The sequence below is a fragment of the Lygodium microphyllum genome, chromosome 12 (assembly GCF_053477565.2).
Source record: "Lygodium microphyllum isolate KBCC chromosome 12, Lygodium_microphyllum_v1.1.10, whole genome shotgun sequence".
NCBI classification, from domain to species: domain Eukaryota; kingdom Viridiplantae; phylum Streptophyta; class Polypodiopsida; order Schizaeales; family Lygodiaceae; genus Lygodium; species Lygodium microphyllum.
This window is the reverse complement of record NC_141146.1, coordinates 114,159,671-114,183,755: the sequence shown is the minus strand read 5'-3', so window position 1 is coordinate 114,183,755 and position 24,085 is coordinate 114,159,671. Positions and strand designations below refer to the sequence as shown.

At 39.2% G+C, this 24,085-nt stretch overlaps 1 protein-coding gene across 1 annotated transcript in view; it reads left to right on the top strand.

Moving 5' to 3' along the window:
* The first annotated feature begins 4,578 nt into the window (after nucleotides 1–4,578).
* LOC148028175 (uncharacterized) overlaps nucleotides 4,579–24,085 on the top strand; it is a 57,726-nt gene continuing 38,219 nt past the window's right edge. The window contains exons 1-2 of the mRNA XM_087689882.1: nucleotides 4,579–5,224; nucleotides 5,624–5,710. Coding sequence (XP_087546008.1) covers nucleotides 4,877–5,224; nucleotides 5,624–5,710 — 435 coding nt within the window. The 5' untranslated portion in view covers nucleotides 4,579–4,876. The remainder of the gene's footprint in view (nucleotides 5,225–5,623; nucleotides 5,711–24,085) is intronic.

Below are 24,085 nucleotides of genomic sequence, written 5' to 3'. Positions count from 1 at the left end.
ACTACATTTAGTCATATGATGAATTGCATATTTTTGAAGTATCAGAATTGTGTGATTGTTTTCTTTGATGATATTTTGGTTTTTCGTAACGATGAGAATGAGCATTGTGAACATCTATCTTTAGTTTTCAAATTGTTGAAAGATAATCAATTGTATGCTAACCTTGACAAGAGTGAATTTTTCCAAACCTAGATTGAATACTTAGGTCACATTGTTTCTTTTGATGGTATTCATGTTGATCCTAAAAAGATAGAGGCAATTTTGAATTTGTCAATCTCTAAAAATGTGCATGAGTTACGTTCTTTCTTAGGCCTTGCGAGCTTTTATAGAAAATTTGTGAGAAAATTTTCATTGCTTGCATTGCCTTTAACGAAATTGTTAAAGAAAGGTGTTGTGTATCATTGGTCTGATAACCAACAAAAGTCTTTTGATTTGTTGAAACATGCCTTAACACATGCACCTGTCTTGCAAGTACCTGATTTTAATTGACCATTCTTCCTAGTAGTCTCACTGATACCGGCAGATCAGGAATAAGAGCTGTCCTCTTCCAAGATTCGCATCCCATAGACTATTCTAGTTGCAAACTTAAACCTTGTGAGTTGAAGTATTCCACCTATGATAAAGATTTGTTAGATGTAGTTCAAGCCTTACACCAATGGAAACACTATCTGATGGGATCCAAATTTATGATTAAAACTGACCAGCAAACATCTCCTTAGCCAGCCATAAATTTCTAACAGTCATATTAAATGGGTTGCTTTCATTTAAAGTTTATATCCACTTATCCAATATCAGTCAGGAAGAGAAAATGTTGTTGCCGATGCATTGAGTAAAAGACCAAGTATCCATAATATTTCCATTCTATATTTTGATTCCCTTACTCCTATGAAGGATACCTATGACCATGACCCTAGTTTTCAAGATGATTCGAACAAATTAGTTGCTAATAACTGGATTCAATTGATTCTTTGTCTTATTCTGATAGATTTATGTTTATGAGAAAAGATTATGTGTCAATGTTCAATTTAGATCATTTGTATTACATGAAATTCATTGTCCTCCATATCAAGGACATAGAGGTATTATTTCCACTTTAAGAACATGGGTTGAAGATTTTTACTGGCCGCAAATGGAATCTGATGTTTCTAACTTTTTTTCTAAGTGTTTAATTTGCCAAAGAGTCAAGCGACACCATGGTAAACAATATAATTTGTTAATACCTTTATCAATTTTTGACCATCTATGGGGACATATTTCAATGGAATTTATAACTAGTTTGCATAATACACAAGGTAATCATGATATGATTTGGACTATAGTAGATCGATTTAGTAAACAATCATATTTTCTACCATACAAGAAAATACTAACTGCATCTCATGTTGCACAATTGTTCTCGAAGACTGTTTTCACTAATCATGGTTTGCTGAAAGCTATTAATTCTGATCGTGATTCTAGATTTTGTAATAATTTTTGGACTACTTTGTTTACTAATTTGGGTACTAAGATTGATTTCTCATCTGCGTTCCATTTTGAAGCCAATGGACAAACAGAAGCTACTAATAGTATAACTCTAGATCTTTTGTGTGCATACATAATTTAAAAACCACAAACATGGGACACACATTTACATCTACTTCAATTTGCATATAATAATACACCACACACAGTTATGCATATGACACCTTTTGAAATCATTTATGGACATAGATTGCCTACACTTGTCACATCATTGTCAAACAAAGTTAAAGCTACTGATGATATTGCCAATACGCATGCTACTATTTTTGCTCAACTTAAGGACATGATTGCGAAAGCCCATCAATCATACATTAAACAAGCTAATAAGAAAAGACAAGCCATGAGTTTCAATATTGGTGATTATGTATGGTTGCACATTGAAAAGAGAAGATTGCAAAGTGTTGAGAAATACTCTGTTGTTAAAATAGCACCTAGGTTTTATGGACCTTTCAAAATAATTCACAAGATCAATGTCAATGCATTTAAATTACAACAACCCAAACATTGGAAGATCCATAATACTTTTCACATTACTTTGCTACCATCTTTAAGAGTCCAATCACTTGTCTACCCTGTCTATGAAAACCCTCCTTTATTAGAAGAAATTCAAATCCTTGAACCATAAACTATTCTAAACACTAACTTTATGACCACTAGAACTCGCCGTAAATATCTTAGATATTTGGTTAAGTTTAAAAATCATCCTGTTGAAGAGGCCCAATGGATGCATGCCTGTGACCTAAGTGCTTACCCCTCACTACTCGCTCCACATTAAGCTAATAGCAATTGAGGACAATTGCTATCCTACCCTGAGGGTATGATGCCAGGAGGCATATTCCATAGTGGATTTTGTGATTATATTTATTTGCCGAGGCTCGTACCTAAGGTGGATTCCTTGTGCGAGAAGTTGACCAGGGATGCCTATCCTTTTTGGGGGTCAGATTAATTGAATGTGCACGTGGGTGATTCCACAACGAGTAATTCTGTAAAATACATGTTAAATTAATAGACGTTTATGAGTTTAGAGTGCACACTCGATTTAAATTAATATTAGGACAGAGTTTCAACTTATTATTTTGTAGCTGAAGACTGCTAGGTATTCACTTTTGTTGGGTTTTATTTAATTATTTTCTAACGATTGTGAATGCTTCAGTTGATGTGTGGAGCGGGTAGCGGTGGCGTTGGGTAGCACCACCGAGTGATGACGCGAATCCAAATGCTTAGAAGAATTACTATTTTTGATGGGTGCATGCCTTATCACTAAAGGAGTGGCACCAATATTTATTTAAGCGCACTTATTTATTAAAGCGTTTGATAAAATATTTATTATTTTGTATGCGCATAGGCGTTGGGTTAAAATATTTCATTATTTGACATTTGTATTTGGGCATAACCCGACTTTTGGACGCCCAAACACCTTACTCTATAATTGGGCAAAAACAAATGCAAAAGAAAAAGCATTCTATTTGAAAAGTGGGCTATTTTTGGGCTTGAAAATAAATAAATCTATAAATACATGCCTTGTGAAGCGCTCACACAAAGAATGGGGGGAGATTGCACCCAATTTGTCTTTTTGTCTCAAGTTGTGCAAATTCCCTTATGGCTTTTATGAAGATTTGTAGAGTTCTTTGTTTTTGGGGACCTTTTGACATTCAGTACGCACGCACACAACATCCAATTAGTGCACCAAAACCACTAGATTTTTTCAATACCACTTGTCTGAATAGGTTTCTAGCAGATTGTTGTGGATTTCTCATAGGTGAAGAAAATGAAGAAAACCTTTAGAAACATCATTTTTATCCAAAGGTTTAAAATTAATATCAATGAATGTTGAAAGGGGAGATTTGGAATGATAAACTTCTATATAAAGCTTGCGTCCAATTGATAATAGGATAAGCCTTGATGGCGATGATGAGACGACCACTCAACACTAATGTCTATATTCTATTTGATGTCAATGCATCCATTAGTCATTGCAGTTTGATACGAATGTTGCTAGCCTTTATCATGCAAGAGGGAAAATTTGAAAGAAAATAAAACTTGAACAAATTGTAAGAGAGAAGAAAATTCCGCAAAACTTGCAAGATATAAGATTGGGTATAGTCACCCCCACCCCAAAACCATTTATAGGTGAGCACCTCCCCCATGCATGCATTTATAAAATTAAAGAAGCTTTTGTGCTTAAAATACATTAAAGGCATCTTTTTGTGGTCTTGCCTTTTCTTTTCTTGTAGGTCTAATTTCTTTTATGCAAATACATTTAACACACCTATTCTAAATAGATTTACATCCAAAATATTTAAACCCTTCTAAAATAAATAAGTTGCATATGTGTACATGCAAAGTCCTTGCGCCTATAAGTGCCTATAAAATATCATATTTCTATAGTATGTAGCACACAATTTTCCATAGTATTTTCACGCATAAAATTATGTGTCCAAAAAAAAAAGAGCATAACTCCACATAATAATCTACTTACCATAATACAAAATACATTAGTATAATTCCCTTTATTTGGTAGGCATAATGCAACTAGTATCATCACACATGTGCTTTGTGCAATAAGTAATAGATTATGCGATAAATAAATAAAATTTATAATAAACAAAACAAAATAAATTATTTTTATAACGAGTTTTGATTAAATATCATAATAAATATAATTCCATAATAACTTGCAATTAAATTTTACATGTGCAAGTTTGTGTAGTGAAGTCCAAAGAGGAGGGGACTTTGCCAATTTGGCCACTATTAGTGTAGAACTTTTAAAAGTTTATGGAATATAATAAAAAATGAGGGTTTGAGAGAGCTAAAAAGGACATGGCTAGCGTGCTTTCTCTCTCTACAGAGGTTTCATGGCACAGGTGACGTAGCGAATGGGCAGGTTCATTACATGGCAGAGGGCTTATGTCTTGGCCATCGTATGATGATGTGATTATTCCATATAGTATATCTTGCGCATTACAGATGTAAATTTGGAAATTTTTTTAGTCAATCAATAATAATAATAATAACAGCAACAACAATTTATATTTAATTTAATAAAATAATTAGCAACAACAATTGCACGATAGGCGGCACGCGATGGCTTCCTCTGTTTCGCGCAGAAGCTGTCGCGTGCTCACATCAGCCATGGCCACAGGACAACGGCAAGGAGCTTTGCCGCGTCTGTGCCGTTTCAATCTTCCCAAGCTCTCATGATCATCACCCCGTGTTCATGGACCATGGCCAAAGCCTTGCACAGTCAAAGCACGAGCCGGCCTCTCTCAAAGCGAGATAGAACCAGTCGGATTGTCTTTTCGAGTACACAGCAAAGCAGTTGGCTTCTCAGTGATTTCAGTGTCGGCGGTGGACCATGGCGCCGACCACTCCCTGCGTTGTAGTCGACATCTCTTCTTCCTCCGAGGATGAAGCAGAAGACGATGACATTGTGTTAATAGAACAGCCTTATGTAAACTCAAGCTCCCACAAAAGGGGCCCTGCCTGCAGTGAGAACGATGTTGTGCTCATTTCCAAGTTCCCATGCCCTGAAGACAGGACCATGGAGAAGAGCACTTCGGCCCACAAGCCATTGCCAGACATGAGAAAGACAGGGCATGATGATTGCTGTATATTGGATGGTGATCCGGAGAAGAGAAGTCCTGCCCTAAATTATCAGCCGAGCGATGCAGATGATCTGGTGGTGGTTGGCGAGAGTGGACCTGTAAGCTCCTTGCCCTGTAGTACTTACGTTGTATGTGCATATCCTCGTTCACCATATCTTTACCTATATGCAACACGCTTGACGAAGGCTGTGATAAGCATAATGATGGCTGGTGCCATCTAATGGATGGTGGATGCCCCTTTAGCTGCTGGGGCGCCTCAGTCTATGGCTAAACCCTCTGCTCTACAACTGAAGTTCTACCAAGTAGCCACTCATACTTGCCATCAAGCCTGTGGTTCGTGGAGTTTTGACTTTTGTTCATGGACTCAGACTCATATTTTAGAACATAGAGAGTGTAAAAGGCCTCATCAGGACTAGTTTGCCATGCTGTCAGTTTCAATATTGTGACTAGCATGCCCATTTTAGTTCTCTAAACTAAGATCTGTTGTTTTATTCCAGATAGCATGCAGAGATTATCCACATGCCAGACATCAGTGTGCAAAGTTTCCATTCAAACTCACTTCTCATGAGAGCCACTGTGAACAGGTTTATTCTGCTGAAAACTCTTATCTGAAACAAGGTTTAACCTCTAATAATAAACCGACACAACTTGTCATTTTGAGTTGGTTGTTTCCTGGTTTTGTGTTTCTTGGTTTTGGTATTGCACTTTGATGAGGCTCTGTTTTCACTTGAATGAATATATTGCTAACATAAATCCTAGTGAAGAGACATAATGAGATCATATATGGAGCTTTCAAAAAGCGTATTGTGAGCCTCTGAAGACCATTGAATTGCTGGCTTTTTAGGCACGCACTCCCTCCTTCAAGAAGTCCAAGCGACTAAGGGCTAGAAACAAAACATGGTTATCAGAAAGACCTTGTCATGACAACTTTGTAAAAGTAGAGAGAAGAAGATATAGAATGTTGGTTGAATGGAATGATGGAATTCACCCGAGGCTTGAGTCAATATGTATCTGATTGCATTAAGAAAGCTTGGCTTGCTCTCCCCTTCCCTGTTGCATGGGTCATTCACCAGCCCTCTTCACTGTTAGAAGTATAGCATGGGAATCCTACATAAACAAGGGCGGATGAGGGAAGGTGAGGTGTGAATGGACTAAAGGGTAGGGGAAACCCTAACCCTAGCCCACAATGAGGCTATATAAACATGGCCAAAGATTACTTTCAATAGATGAGAGAGTATGCCAATTGTACATTGAGCAACTTAATAAGCAAGATCTTGTTCTTGTACTTGAGCTCTCTTCTCTCTTTTGTGCACACATCTCCATGTTGTCACTTTGATATTTCAACATGGTATTAGAGCCACCTCTGATCCATTGGGCTTCCCCTATCCATATGTCAGCCTAAGTGCGCATGATTTAGCTGACCACTGATGATTCAAGTTTCATTACTTCTGGGTCTTGGCCATCATATGAGAACCTGTAGACTTTGAGCATGTTTGGCATTTTCGCTTAGGACATCTTGGTGATGACTCTCTTTATGAGCTGTTCGATCAGGGTATGGTTGAGGGCCTTCCATGCCTAAAACTATTTCGAGAGGTCTGTAAAGCATGTCAGTTAGGTGTACACCCTTCTCTCAGCAATCTAATACCCGTGCTGAGGAGCCCCTTAGGCTCATTCATGTAGATCTTTGTGGTTCCACATCCATTGCTGCCTTAAATGATGTGCTTTATTTCTTTTTGATAGTGGACGATTTCTCTAGATACGTGTGGGTGTACTTTCTCAAGCACAAGTCAGATGCCTTCATTTATTTTAGTGCTTGGGTGTTGTTGGTTCATAACTAGACTGGTTATTGTGTGGGTACTATGAGAAGTGATCCAAGACTTGGATTCAACAAGGCTGAAGGTGAATTCCAATTGAATTTACCTTCGGCCTTGTTGAATCCAAGTCCAGGTGGAGAAGTAGCCAACCATTGAATTTGGGGCATTTCTATCGTCTATGAAGTGGATGAAGGCCAATTGAGTGCCCGAATCAAGGGGCAAAATAGATTGAAGACTTGCTGGTCACTTTGGATAGCAAGGGGAGTTGAAATACCGAAAGGGATTGGGAGAATCCCATTGTAAATCAACTTTTTTTTCAATAAAGCTAAAGAAATACCGAAAGGGGCGCCAATTTTGGGGCCAATCGGATGTGCATTGTCCAAGATCAGTAGGTAAATTCGTATTTTCAGATTTGCATTTATTGTTTGCTGCTGTAATTAAGTCATAATCAAGGATTTACCACCCTATCCGAGAAGAAAGGCTGGTTTCATAGTTCCACTGCTGAGATACCACTCAATCCCTTGATTTGGTGGGCTTGAGGCACCTTATTACAAGCCAAAGCTTTGTGCTAGTGCTGATTTTTACTCTCAGCTAAGAAATTACAACAATATATCTTCGTACAGTGAGATGGACTCAAGCAATGATGATGCCTCTCAATATAAACGTTCACATGGGAATGAAGAAAATGCAATGCCTGACATTGGACAAGGCTCAGACCATGGATAACAAGCTGAAAATGTTGCTGTTGGGCAAGAAACACGGTCTTCTGAGCATAAGGAGGCTGATGACCATCAAAGTGAAGAGGAATTTGATGACCAGTTCGAGAATCAAATGAGGACGACAGCAAATCTTTTTGCTGAATTGGCAAACAATCCTCAATTTACTCGATTTTTAAATGCTCCAAAGAAGAACATCAAAGGCAAGAAGAAAAAGACGTCTTCTATACCTTCAGGATAGCAAGATGCACTGAAGATAATGCCAAACCCTTTATTTGAAGCTCCCAAAGATGCTAATAAAATAAAACAGTTGGTACCTACGGGTAAGGCAAATGCAAGGCTATCGTGGAAGTGCCAATCCAATGGATTTTGGATAGCCAGGCGTGCATGCTATGATGGGGCAACCAGGCTATTTTGGTGGAAGCACGATTTTTCATGCTATGGTTGGACACGGACCGCATACGGGAATGTATAGCACAAATCCCTATGGTATGCAGCAACCAATACATGGAGTGCGAGGCCCAATGTATTCAGGTATGGCTGAAAATATACAAAACCCTATGTATGGCAGCATTGGCTTGATGGCAAGGGCACAAAGTAGCATATTTGGTACTGCATTTGCACCCCCGAATGCTTATGGGGCTCAAGAAGTGAATGTTGGTCATGCAAATGCTCCATTTGGCGTTGGTTTTGATGTAAATTCAGTAAATGCACCCTTTTTGCAGTAGCCAGTGTATGACAACTTGACACCCAAAGGGGCAGCAAAAGACTATGATGAGGGTGGAAAAGGAGTGAAGTTTGAGTCCTTCAACGGTGTACAAGATAGGCTGAAAGCTTTGACTTTCATTCAATAGTTTGATGCAGCCTATTCAGGGGGTAACTTCACGGAGTCCTCAAAGATTCGAAAGGCAGCCACTTTCTTGAAAGGGAATGCATTACAGTGATGGTCCACTCTTTTGATGCAAGGTAGAGCACCGTCAACATGGGTACAATTCAAGCAAATGTTTGCATCGAATTGGTTGACAAGTACCTTTGAGGTGGACATCATGACAGCTTGGAATAAGCCGGATGCTAAGGAATGTAAGAATTTGGAGTAATATAATAAGAAGTTTTGAGATGCATTGCTGCCTATTACTTCTTATCGCCCCATACCCCTTCATGAGCAAGTGGAAAAATATATCTATGGGCTGCCCAAAGGAATCAAGGATTATTGCATTAAATCCACCGTGTCTAGCATGTCTCAGCTCATAGAGACTGCTACTATAGCTGATGCTTTGCTGCATGGGAAGGATTCGGGCTTCCTAGAGAGTGGGGAGAAGCCAAACAAAAAGTTGTTTAAGACTGAGAAAAGGGAAAGATCTGAAAATCAGCCTGAAAAGAGGCCGAAACAACAAAGAAAGGGCTCGAAAACATTGGCACAACGTAGGAAATTGATAGCTGCAAATAAATGTTTTATTTGTGAATAGAAGGGTCACATTGCAAGGGACTGTCCCAATAGGCAGTAAGCTGGAAAATCAGAAAATCAGAGAGATTCTAAAGGAAAGAAGCCCAAAACATTAGTGGGATTGGTGCCCGTTGTTGTTAGTGATCAGCCCAATGATGATGCTATTGAGTTGTGCAAAGCATGGGGCAAAATTAGGGATCAACATGCATTGATTTTCTTTGATAATGGTGCTCGAGCCAACTTCATCTCTATTGACATGGCTATCTATCTAGGCATCAGAGAGGATGAGATGGGACCTATGAGGGAAGTTGGAATGGCATGTAAAGGCCATGCAGAGCCTGTCACACCGCTCATTGGAAAGCTATATGAGGAATGTAAAGGTTTGCAATGACTTTAAAACCTCTAAAACGGGTTTAGAAGGAATTCTTACAAGGAATTCTTACAAGGTCCATCAATTCCTTAAAAAATGGTTATTTGTTGATAGCATGTTAAGATAATAAGCTTCTCAATGACGGGTTTATTGCAACCCTCGCCTATTCTAGATAGGCCTTGGCAGAGCATTGCAATGGACTTTATTTTTTAGCTTCCTAAGACACCTACAAGGAATGATGGGATATGGACTATCATTTGCAAGTTTAGCAAACAAGCCCATTCCATTCCGGTCAGGAAAAAATAAAGGCTGATCATATGGCACGATTGTTTTTGCAGCACATCTTTAAGTATCATGGTATGCCGGAGTCGATCATTAGTGATCGAGAGCCCCGGATGACCAACTTATTTTGGAAGGTCTTGTTTGAGAATATGGATACCACGCTGAAATTCTCATCATCCTTCCATCCGTAAACAAATGGTCAATCTGAGGAAGCAAATTCCACAGTATTAGATCTTTTGAGGTGCTATATTTCGGACCATAAGACACAGTGGGAGCAATATTTGCCCTTGGTTGAGTTTGCTTACAACAACACAGTGCATAGTTCTACGGACAAAGCTCTATTTGAGGTGGTTGAGGGTGGCAAGAAGGTACCACCTATTTTGCAAACTAAGGATAAGATCTTTGAGGCTGATCGTTATGTGGAAAACTTGGATGTAGCCTATGCAAAGATAAAATATGCACTTCAGAGATCACAAGAAAAGCAAAAGAGGGAAGCTGATCGACACAAACATGCTTTGCAATTTGCAAAGGGTGATTATGTATTGCTGCGTTTTGAAATGGCAAGGCTGAAAAAGATAAAAGGAAGAGAAAGATTGTATCCGAAGTTGAGTATGAGATACTATGGGCCCTTCCAGGTGTTGGAGAAGATCAGCGATGTGGCATATCAGCTGAAATTACCTCCACATTGGCGGATACAGAACACCTTTCATGCCAGTTTGTTGAGGTATTTTCATGGTGATGTGCCAGAGGATATGTCTGTTGAAATTCAGCCTGAGGTTGAGGAGCTAGATGAGATTTTGGTACTTGAGCAGATTTTGGCACATAAGGAAAGAAAGGTCAAAGATAAAGTTTCCACAAGATACTTGGTGAAATTTCAAAATTATTCACCAATGGATGCCAAATGGATGGAAGAGGATGACTTGGCAAACCATCCTCGGTTGTTGCAGCTTTATCTAGATGCCTTTCAGTTAGAGCCAACTTTAGTTCGGGCTCCATCAAGTTCAGTAGAGCAAGGATCCAGAGTATTGCCTGATGCTCAAGGGGGAGGTATGTTAAGACATTGCACGTGTTAATGTCGGAGATTCAGCTAAGTGTCCCCAATTCTGTCGACCATCCCAGCACGAGAGATTCTGTTCCTTTCACCACCCAGCCATGCCTAGAAGATTGCTGGCTCCCCTGATCGTGATCCGACTGCCAGCCGTCAACTTCAGGTGAGTCCTACTATCTTTAAACACACTTACTTTCTAGGCTCCCCTTGACTCCGTTCGGGACGGTCATCCCTTGAACGATACTTGGAAGGTCCATTTGTAAATTGGAAAACCTTTTTCTTAAAGTACTTACTCGCTCCCATGTTGAGCTTTTTTCTGAACAATCTTTCCATTTGAGCAGATATTCTTGATAAATAGTATTCCTTGTTCGTCTGTTACGAACATTTAATATTCTTTCTGGTTCATGTGGATTAGATTGGTTATCTAATAGCTCCTCAATGTTATCATTTAAGATTAGATTATCCATATCACCCAGCTTCTTTCTTAGCTTACTTACATGAAAAACTGGATGTGTTTTACTACTAGCAGGTAGTTGAAGCTTGTAACACTGTTCTCCCACCCTCTTAAGTATTGTGAAAGGACCACAATACCTAGGTGAAAGCTTTGGACATCGTCCCATTTTCATGGTTTTAGTTTGTTTAGGCACCTTAAGATAGACCAATTCTCCTTCCTCAAAGGAGATAGCTCTTCGATGAGGATTTGTATAAGCTCTTGCTCGATTTTGAGCTTTCTTAATATTTTCTTGAGCAAATTTTAACATATTATTTATATCCTCCAAAAAGTCCTTGGCTGCTTGAACATTTTCCTTATGCAGTTCTACTACATGAGGAGCTCTGGGCTGAAACCCATACATTAGCATAAATGGACTATATCCAGTGAAAAGAGTGCTTGGCACTATTATATGTAAACTCTGCTATTGGTAGATACTCTTCCTAATTAGTTTGCCTTTTACTTACATATGCTCTGAGCATAGCTTCAAAGATTTGGTTAATCCTTTCAGTTTGCCCATCAGTTTGCGGGTGCTCCGCTGTACTCATGCTAAATTTAGTATCCAACTTCCTAAATACAGCACACTAAAATTGACTATCAAATTTTCTATCTCGATCAGAAACTATATTTGCCGGAAGGCCATACAATCCGTATATGTTCTCTATGAACAATCTAGCCAATTCTGGTGTTTTAGCATCAGTTGAAGTTGGAATAAACCTAGCCATTTTGGTTAATCTATCCATAATCACCCACATAGAGTCGTGCCTCCTCTGTGTTCTGGGTAACGCGACAATAAAGTCCATGGAGATACTCTCCCATTTTCCCGAAAGAATCTCTAATGGGTGGAGAAGTCCTCCCATTTTCAATCTTTCAGCTTTATTAACTTGGCATTTATTACATTTGACCACATAGTCAAGGACATCCTTATTCATTCCAAGCCAATAGAACTGCCTTTTAATAAGACTATAAGTCTTATTAACTCCTGGATGTCCCGCACTAGGGGTATCATGACACTCAAAGAGTATTTGGCGCCTTATTTCTTCATTTTTCGGTACACATAACCTACCCTTGTAGAGTAAATAACCATTATCAATGGTAAAATTCTTCCACTTAAATCCCATTTGAGCATCCCCTGATGCTTCATTTCCTTGTTGAACATCCTCAAATATTCCTTCCTCAGTGGAGACCCTTCCATTTGGATCCCCATTTTCTATTGCTTCCCATATGTTGGAATATACCAGATCAACCTGGCATTTCCCCTTTAAGGATTCAAGTAAATTGAAAGTAAATTGAGTAAAACTCAATCCATTTATGATGGGCATTCTACTGAGTGCATCAACCACTATATTGTACTTTCCCTTTCTATACCTTATTTCGTAGTCGAACTCTTGGAGGAGTTTGGCCCATCTAGCTTTACGCCCTTGTAGATCCGGTTGGTCATTAAGTCACTTAATGCTTTCATGATCCAACAAGATCAAAAGTTTGGCACTGTACAGATAGTGCCTCCATTTATTCATTGCATGTACTATTGCATACAACTCCCTCTCATAAACAGAATAATTCCGTTTTGCACGGTCTAATTTCTTGCTTTCAAAAGCAACTAATCGACCTTCTTGTAATAAGACCGCGCCTATTGTCTTATCACTAGCATCAACTTCAACCACGAATAGTTTATTGGGATCCACAATTAATAGTACTGGAGCTATAGCAATAGCTACCTTAAGTTTTTGAAAACTTTCATTTTGGTCTGTTCCCCAATTAAAGCTCTTCCCTTTCCCTTTAAGTTGGTCCGTAATTGGAACAACTATCTTGGCATAATCTCGAATGAATCTACGATAAAATCCAGATAAACCTAGGAAGATTTGCAACTCTTCCAGGTTCCTTGGAGATGGCCATTCAATAATTGCCCTTACTTTTTATGGATCCATCTTGATTCCCTCTTTTGAGATAATATGCCCCAAATATTTGACCTCTTGTGCGAAGAATTCACATTTAGTTTTCTTCGCATAAAGGGAATGTGTTCTTAACAATTGGAATACTAATCGTAAGTGTTCCAAATGTTCTTCTCTTGATTTACTAAAGATCAAGATAATCCCAGAAAACTACTACAAAGTGTCCTAGATAGGGCCGTAACACACTATTCATCAGCTTCATAAAAGTAGCTGGTGCATTAGTGAGGCCAAAAGGCATCACCAAAAAATCATAATGCCCATATCTAGTACGAAATGCTGTCTTGGGAACATCTTGTGCCTTAATTCTTACTCGGTGATAGCCTGATCTTAAGTCAATCTTTGTGAAGAATTTTGCCCCTTGTAATTGATCAAAAAGATCTTCCATTCTGGGCATAGGAAATTTATTCTTCATCGTTATTTTATTAAGTGCTCTATAATCAACACAAAGTCGCATAGAACCATTTTTTTTCTTCACCAATAAAATTGGCGAAGCCCAAGGTGAATTGCTGGGTTGTATAAACCCTTTATCAAGGTAATCCTTAATTTGTCTTTCGACTTCTTGGTGCTATGTTTCACTTAGCTTATAAGGTGGTTTAGAAATAGGGTGTGTATCCCTATCTATGTCAATTGGGTGATTTACATCACCCCTATCTGGTGGAAGGCCACTTGGTAAATTAGAAGGAAACACACCCTTAAATTCATCTAACAAACCACTTTATTCATTACTTACATTCAACTCACAAACATAAGAAAATTGTTGCTTTATATTACAAAAAGTAAAAGTGTCCTGTACAGGAAGAGACTATAACATATATACCTCACAAGCTTCCTTCTTTATCAGCTTCTAAACTTCAATGGAACACATCAAAGGGTTATCAGATACTTCATGTTCACCTTGAATCACAAAAGTCTTACCATCCCTTTCAAAATCCAGTGTATTATGATGATAACTACATTTTAAGGATGGTTTCAATCCCCATAGCCACTCCCTCCCTAAAGCAATATCGGCTCTTTTCATATTCATAATTTGGAAATCAAGTTTATCTTTATATCCTTGGATCTCAATTTCCAAATTGGATACCATTGTATTCCATATTTTATTATCCTGACCTTGCATCATACGAACAACATATTGATGCCCACTCTTTTGTTGGGGAAGTTTCAATTGTTTGACAAGTGCATAATTTATGAAATTGTGGGTGGCAAAGTCATCAATCATGACTCTAACCCTCTTTCCCGCTATCAATCCATGTACTCAACTAAATCATATGGCGTGAAAGTAGGTTGCTGAAACCGGCCTGTTCTCTGGAAAGGGCGGTAGTGTACAACCAAAATATATAAATGCTTTCACCCGATTCATAGTCACCTACTTTACCTGAGCTTAAAGACACAGAATCGAGAAGAAATACAGGAAGCTAGAATGCTCCTGTTGTGACATAGACACCCTGTTGGCCCCTAAGTCAGGCGCCCCTTGCGGTACTTCTTTATTTTTAAAAAGAGAGAAAGTACAATGGGCTGTCTTTCACCTATTCTAGGTGAAATTTGGCAGCATAACAGTACAATTATTGACCCAAAACAAGTTGACCAGGAGGGGAAACTCTGCCCAAGTCTGAAACTTCTGGTTGGAGTGCAGAATTGACCATTTCAGCCGGCTGTAATTACTGGTTCAGACCTGTTTTGAAACCTGTTTTCAGCTCATATTGTTCCCTGTACTGTTCTCCATCATTTGTGCCAAGTGCCCCTTGATTTTGACCTCAATTGGGCTTTGAAATAACCTCTGAATAGTCCAAAATCAGTACTGATTTAGTGTTGTTTCGGACACTTGCGTGATGAGGTTACTACCCTCACCTGTTCTTGCTTGGGGGTAGCAAACAACTGCTCCTGTTCCTGGAGAAAGGAGACTCTTGCCTCATGCAAAAACAACATATTCCCACACAACTGTACATGAATCAGAAGAAAGGCCCTCGACTGGGGCATAACCATAACTGTCAGGGATAGAGAGAGAGAGTAGGGAGCAAGCTCAACCCTCTGTGCATCATAGACAAGGTAGGCAAGCTCTCAATAATTCTCCATCAGCAACTGTCTATCTTTTTCCCTCTTCAAATGAGCCCCCAAAGGCCCAAGAAACTGCATGCCAGCCCCTCTTTAAAGAGGAAAGTGCACAAATTTGTGCCAAATGGCAGCAATGGAAGGTGTTTCCCGTTCTAGCCTTCCGGTCTAAAATTCTCCATGCTCGGTGCAAAATTTGACCTCAACACAGACAAGAGGATTAATCCTCGTGCAAAAACGAAGATAATGACGCGAACAGATTCTGGGGTCCAAAAATAGTAGCTCCCTAAATTTTAGGAGTTGCTTCCATTGCATCCCCACTAGTCTCCTAACCATCTTTGCATACTATGGCTACATCCAAATTTTGTAATGTAGCTCAACTGAAAGTGAATTTCCACTGACGACCACCCCACATGGACTAATCTCTTGGAGATTTGTCCATCTTCACTTTGAACTAGTCTTTTCCAGGCTAGTTCTTCAACACACTTGTCCATATACACTTTCACAAGTCTTTTCTAGGCTTGTCAATCTATAGTGCCATCAGTCTCTTCCAGACTTGTACTGGACCTTAACTGTCCAGTCTTGACTCACTAGACATTCCTGTCCGTTTCACATACTGGCCATGCAACTCAGGCGTTTAGATTTCAAGAGGGATCCTTCCAAAAAGAAAAACCAAATAAAGTAGTAATAAAGAAATCAGCAAAAAGATAATAGTTGTCACAATCTTATAACAATCCTTCCTCTCGAAATCGCAAACGTCCTCGTTTGCATGAATGTCATACATGCTTCCAGCTAACCCAGTGAACTTACACTTGGCAGCACATGTACAACACATATATGCTATCAGTCAATATTGTGTATTGAAGACACTGTTAACACATGTATGTTCTAACTGTGAAACATGGCAGACTATCATCATGTGACTCCACATCACTGTTTCCAGATATAGTGGCCGGTACACCACAATGATATCCCCATAGTGGCAGATTCTCATTTGACGACTCCACATCACCCTAACTAGAGATCTAGTGGCCGGTACATCAAAATGATATCCCCACTGAGTCAATTCAAGGAATACATGCCCGATCGAGTAACCATTGTTACAACATGTATTCAATTCAATAGAAGTAAAAACTGTATTCTTGCAAGCAATACTTACTTCTTTAGCACTGAGAAAACCATATGGACACAATAAGTGTTAACCTGTACAAAATCTGTTTCTGTACATAATTTCTTTCTTGAGCAATTGTCACTTTGACAATCTATTTCAGCTTAGAGATACAAGGGGTCAAGGTAGGTTGCAAGCGAAGTGCTTCAAGGTAAAGTTCCAACACATTAGGTGACTCTGCAAGTTCACCTTCGTCCATCCACTTAGCATCTATAGCTGGATAGTTCTTGAACTTAACCAAATACCTTCTAGCAACCTTGCCTTTCACTTTCCTTTCCTTGTGTGTAGGTACCTGTTCTGGAACAAGAATTTCATCAAGTTTCTCAACTTCGGGCTGTTCCTCAGTTGGCATATCTTTTGGCACATCACCCACATAGGGTCTAAGAAGACTTACATGGAAAGCATTATGAATCTTCCAATTGTCAGGCAATTTCAGCCTATAGCTGACATCACTAATCTTCTCTGTTACTTGAAAAGGCCCATAGTATCGCATACTAAGCTTAGTGAAAAGACTTTCCTTGCCTTTCCGCTTCTTTAAGCGTGCCTTTAATGATAATGCTTACAGTTTTTCACTTTTCAACCTTTATTTATTTTGGATTGTACATTATGGACATTTGTAACTTTATTCACACTGTCAGGATGACATGATTGCAAAAGGATACTTAGGCAAGTGCACAATTCTTTAGTGAGAGTACTATCTAAGTAGCACCATTGTATTGCATTTTGCATGAGTATGAAAACTTGCATATTTCTTTGCGTTACCCCATACATTGGCATTCTGTTCATGTACACATGCATCTATACATATTGATGTCTTTTCGGTCACCCTTGGAGTGGTTAATTTCGGATTCACTATATTCGTGGCATTGCACATGGTAATTTCTTAAGACAATTTTTTTTCCTATGTTTGCATGTTGGCTTTGCTTGTCTTACCTGCTTCCATATCTGTTGTGCTTGTCTCTCTATATGTTTTCCATACGATCGACACACATACACAATTAGATAATCCCTAGGTATTTATCCCAATAGTGTATGGAATTGTTTTGTCTGTTTTATGAAGGTAGTGGGATTATCTATTCTTATTTCTTATACTTCGGGTCAAAATGATTCCATGGGATGAAGATTGATTTGAAACTCTTATCTAATGCTAAATCCTGTGACAACCTTAAACACAACTCTTTTAAAAAAAAAGTCCATTGTTGATTCCATTTGCCTTTGTAAGACTTGGTTGATTCTTGGGCAACTGACGAGCACCCTTGGTTCGATGTCTTAGCCTCTCTAGGATGATCACTTGGGTTCCCTTGGTAAGATAACCATTGTCTTTGTAGTCTTGGTAGGTCACTGAGCAGCTGATATGCATCTTTTCTTGATGCCCTGGTTGCTTTAGGATGGGACACCTTGGGATAAAAGAAAATAACCACAAGGGCTTATTTCTCAAGGCTCAATTTTGGGCTTGAGAGTAGGTGTTGAGCTGAAAATAAATTAGCTTGACTTAAATAGCTCTAAAATACGCTTAATTAATAAATAAATCTTATTATTTCAAAAAGAAATGCGATCCTAGAGAGTTAGTGTATTCCACATATAAAACCCTAATTTGGGTGTCCCAAACTTTCTATACATCATATACACATTTGTATGCCCCAATTCCACATGAGATTGTACTTTCCCATATCTATATTCTCCTTTGTAATGTTGAATAGAGTAGTACTTTGCAACCCCCCCTTCTGTTGTGAGCCACACCAATAAGTCCTCTTTGTTTTTGAGGGCAAAAACCTTTAGGGTCGGGATGGAATGTAAAAGAGTGGGGATAAACGGGTAGGACACGGGTTCGCATGGGAATACCTAGTTATGTTGATGGGGTATTTAAGGTATTGGGAGATCCAATTAGGGCAGGTTTTAGAAGCTGTATCTTTGCTACCCAATCCCGTTGCGGAGGAATTGCGATCGGAGCTTCCCTTTGCTGTCTGCTACCATTTGGTGTCTGATTCGGGTCTCCGTTATCCACATCCAGTTGTTGCCTGTTGATTGATCACTGCTAGATTTGTGTTTGTTGCGAGCCATCCATCTCCAGTTGCTGGTGTCATTATTCAAGCTACGTTTACTATTACCCAGGCCTTCTAGAATTGTTGCCATTATCTAGGTGCTGTTGCCTTGACCAGATTGCATGTGTTTAATCTTCTCTCTCCTTTGCGGGGCATCCTCACTGTTGCCTACACTATGTACCTTGTTGTCCACATTAGATTGTTTGTGTTTGCCTACTATAGCTGTGGCTATGTTTTCTTTTTTTTTTCTACAAATTTGTGCTTGCTGCATATTCTCTTACTACATGTTTTCATTATATCCAGTCTTCTGTGGCTGCGTTTGTTGGTCTTGACACACGAAGAGTGTCTTGCTGCGTTTCAGCATCTGTTCAGAGTTTGACACTCTCCTGCTCAAAACCTCTGCCTTGATCCAAGAGATATGAGAGTTCGAGGTTCAATATTCATTGCTTAGTGTGTTTGTTGCATGAGCACTATATATTCAATAGTCATTCACTTCATTATTCATTGTGTTCATTATCGCTGGATTACCCTAACTATGTTCTGTGTTTATTAGTTTGTGCTTTGTCATACGATTGGTTTTGTGTTTTCTGGTTTAGAGCATTCTTCACAGCCCAATGGAAAAATTTCATAAAAGCTCCAAAATTTAGTTGTTGTGAAATTTGAGCTTGAATGTAAAAAGCCCCAAAATTTTGGTGCGTAATCAAACAATTTTTGGGAGTCAAATAAAAAATCCCCTAGATTTTGGTAAAATTTGAAGTTTTTAGACAAAAGCCCTAAAAAATTTGAAGAAATTTGGTAGAAATTGATGTTTGCTACAAAAATCCACAAATTTTGTGCTTGTTATGAGAGTTGGATGTGAATAGAAGTTTATTTATGGAGTTAATGTTGATTAAAGCTAGGCGGCTGCCAAAACGTGCACCGTATGTGGAGGTTGTGATCGGACAATTTTGACCTGGCAGTTGTAAAGATAGGCAGGCAACGAATAGTTGATTTGTTGATGAGTGGTTGGGTCAGGTTCAAGGAGTAGGAGGCGGCAGATTTGACTAGCAAAGATGATAGGCAATAAGCATCGGTGGTTGGCTGATTTGAAGAGCAAAATTGAAGTAAATATGTAGCTTGTTGAACTTGTAGTAGCAACCAAGTACGAGGCTCAATGGCAATAGTGGCAGTGGTGGCTCATAAGCTGAGTGGTGGGGGTTGATAAGAGATATGGCTCTGATACCATTGTTAGGTTAGGATTCAATAGCACGTGCACACATATACACACTCACAATGAATAAGTGAATAGTAAGAGAAAAGAGCGCTCTAGAATGTCACATCCACCATGTGAGAATGATATGAAAGTACAATCCCTAAGGTACTAAGTACCACATCCACTGATGAGTGTTCACATGGGGGAAAAAACCCTTCTTCAGCTAGAAGGTAAAAAGTGCTTGTGGATAAGGGAGTATTTATACTAGAACTTAGGAGGAATACGATAAGTGTAACATTTGTTGTGCTTGTGGGGCACCTTGCCCCATGTGATTTTATATGGAGAGGGAGTTTCATGAACATGCTGAATAGATTTGGATTGGGCTGACAACATAGATGCCCAGAGATTCACTATAGGTTTCGTTTTACCTTGGGATCATGCACTATTTATTGGAGCAACAAGCATGCTTAAGGAGAATGACAACTGAGATTAGATTTCCATAATTAAAACCCATAGTGATTTGTGGGGATAGTCAAAACAACCTAGCCATAGCCAAGAATCCTATGTTTCGTGCTCACATGAAGCACATTGAGATCTAATTTCACAATGTTTGGAAATGCATCCAACATGAAGATCTAGATTGGTTTACTATCACATATGGACAATGTGACAGGTATCTTTATGAAGGCTCTTTCATTGCCTTCAATTCTTTGTCTCTTACATCCCTTGGAAGTTTAGGCACACCCATGATTGGGGGGGGGGGGGGGTTTGTTTAATGGTCATGGTCATCTCCTGGTTGTGGGCCCTATAGTGAATTAGTGAGGGACATTAGGAGTTATGTCGAGGTCTAATCATTTTGGTCACTTTTGGTCTTAATTGTCCTTTGTTTCTATTTTTGAGCCCCATTCATCTTTTCAGCCTAGGGCGCCACTCGAGTATTTTTAGGGTTTCTTTAGGAGTATGCCACCCAAGAGTATTTTTTAGGATTTCTTGCCGATTTATGGATGCACCTATTAGTTGGTTATTATCACTTTTTGCCATCTCTCACAAGAAGACCAAGATCAATCATCTCAAAAGAGGAGCAAAGTTGTGCCTTTTAAGTATACAATGGTGGAAGTATCTAAACTTGTAATAAAAAGATTATCTACATGCAGAAGCATATGCTATCACCCTCTATAGTAGACCTGACATATAGATTAGGATTGCATAAGGACAAACGAAAGCTATAAAATCGAAGAAGATCATTTATCTTGTGGAACCGAGACTATGGGGCTGGTCTCAATAAATAAAACTTTCCACAACAAGCGAAAGACCTTTTCCTCATGGCCCCAAAAAGGAGTTCCATGTAGCTTGGCCATGTAATCAAAGGCTTGACATGTACTTTCCCCATCTATTTGTGCGAAGAGTCTGCACTTTCAAACTAGTTTTAGTTTCCAATTTAGCAACCAAATGTTTGAAACTATTTGTGCGAAGAGTGTGCACTTTCAAACTAGTTTTAGTTTTCAATTTAGCAACCAATTGTTTGAAGTACATAAATACATATGATTTGGCCTTCAAACCATACATCCAAGTGTACCTAGAGTAGTCATTGGTAAATGTGACGAAATAAAGTTGACCCCTAAGAGCACGAGTCCTCATGAGACCACACACATCACTGTGTACAAGTTGTAATTTTTGGACAACACACACTATATCATCCTTTTTAAAGGCAAACCTATGCATTTTACCAAGAATGCAACCCTCACAAGGATGGGGAGGTGGAGTGTCCAAAGTAGGCAAAGTACTAATCATCTTACATCTTTGAAGAGTCATGAGATTTCTAAAATTTATGTTTCCATATCAAGCATGCCATAGCTTTGCATTCTACATAGCAAGAGTAAGTGTATTGATTGTCAGAGCGTGATGAGATCTCTTCTCATAAGCATTCAACAAAAATTAACCTTTGCACAAAGTACCTGACAAACGAAGAGCATAATCAAACTCTCTATCTCTTGACAATGTATTTGTCATCTTCAAAGATGACTTGAAAGCCTTGCTTATTAAAAGTTGAAACTAAAAGAAGGTTTTTAGTAATCCCAGGCATAAATAATACAACCATAAGCAAGAAATCTGATCCATTTGTAGCAGTGATCATAAGTATACCAATGCCACAAACATCTTAGCTAGAGCTGTTCGCACTAGAAACTCTCTTTCCCATAGGGACTGATTGCATGGATGTGAACAAACAATTTTGAGAAGTGATGTGCTTGGAGGCCCCACTATCAAAATACCATGTATGGTGCATCTCAGCAACATTAAATGTTGAATCAGCCATAGATGTGTTATAGTTGCAAGTGAGAAATGCTTAGTCCTCCTCAACCAAGTTGGTTGCAGCATCACCATCCGAGGTCAGAGTGGCAGAGGTTTCATGGACAGCCAAGCAAGAGTCTTTCTTTTTCTCCTTTGCTAACCTTTTTTGCATTCGTCTATGTAATGGCCGAGCTTCTTGCAGTAGTGGAATTTACCCTTATTTTTCCCTTTGTTTGAGTCTTGTGTAGCCTTGCTAGATGGTTGTTCCACATCAACCTTAGGCTATTTTTCACTTGTTGCTTACTTTTGCCTTTGCTTTTATACCTAGAAAGCATAGCTACATCACATGATCTCATAGCCGTGTTCTATGGAGTTTGTTCCTCTTGCAACAAGAGACCAGTTAACTCTGTGAATGTGAATGGCTGTTGTGCCCTCCTCAAGGAAAAATTTAGTGAAGTATGGAAACCAAGATAAGACTTTGGAAGAGAGTTAAGTGTGATGTTAGCCATCTCTTCATTGGGTATTATCTCATCAATATCCAATAGCTTCTCTCGCAAATCTTGAATGTAGGTAAGGTTATCTGTCATGCCATCACCCTCATCCATGTCTGTCATGCCATCACCCTCATCCATGTGTGAATTTGCCAATTCTCTTTCCAAGTAAGAGATTCTAGCCTCATTTCTAGCTGCAAATATCTACTCAAGGATATCCCACGTTGCCTTTGAGGTCTTACAAGATTGAAATGAGGTATTATTGCTCTCCACTGATAGAGCAATTAAAGACAAGGGTATCTTGGGAGTCTCGTTTTCTTTGTTTTTCTTAGGGGAATGTAGGCAGCAACAAGGGTAGCTTGTTGTCCTCTAGCCTCTCTTTGAGGCATTTGAGGAGCAAACCCTCTTGTTCTAGCCGAGTCACTAGTCACAAAATCCCAGAGACTGCTAGGAACAAGTAGATTGTGCACCATGAAACTCCATCAGTAGTAATTGGTGCCATCCAATTTATCCTCTTGAGTAAGGACACTTAGGCTTTTGAATACTCGGATTGATTTGTGCTTCCTAGTTGGTTTACTTGCCGACTTTATGAGTGCACCTAAGCAGACTCACACTGGCAGGCTGCCTTGAGGATATTGCAGTTTATGAGGGGGATTCCCTACCTTAGTGTTGGTCAGGTAGTCTTCACAACAACAATTGAATGTGTATGGCTGTAGAGATTGCTAGTTGATCTATAGGTTTTGTTGGAGGGTCCTACACCCATTCTCTTAGACAGTCAGAGTGCTATTCTAGTAGCACGAAATTCTATGTTTCATGCTCGCACGAAACACATTGAAATTCACCACCACTATGTCAAAGAAAGAGATTATGTAGGAGAGATCAGCTTGATAGAAAAATGTTGTAGACATTTTCACGAAGGCTTTACCACGTGAAAAGTTTGAGACTTTCAGCAAGTCCTTGTACTTATTATCCTTTGGTGATTGATGATCTTTGTACTTAATCACATGGGCATTGCACGGGGGTAAGTTTGCCAATTTTGGATAGTGCCCAATGTAATGTGCGGTGTGGACACTTATTAAAGTGTTGAAGTGTGGTGTGTCTTAGGACTTTAATGTAGTGACACTAGGCTCTAGAGTCAATTTAACCCAACTTTAGTTAGGGTGTGGGAGGTTACTTAGGTCAACCTTAGACCTTAGTTGTACTTTGCACTTGCATTTTGTGGTTCACTCCTGAGCTGATACACTCTTTAGCTCACATTGCCTACTATTGATCGTCTCTTGTTTCTCTCTCCTCCAAAGGCACTTGCTTCTTGCACAAAAGTATACAACAAAACACAAAGTGATAATAGAACTTAGAGGTGAAGAGTAACGAGATAATAAAAAATGAACGAATAACGATAAATGCTGTAAACACACTATGCAAGAGTGAATACAAAACCTCGAACTCACACGTCTCTGAAAGGACTGGTGCAAAGATGAAATAGAGAGTGTGTCATACTTTGAATGGATCCTGAAATGCAGCAAGCAGCCTAAACAGCTGTGTGGCTTGCCCTGTCCTGAAAACATAGGTTGCACCTGATAAGGACTGATTTGATGAAGTGTGCAGCAGTTCC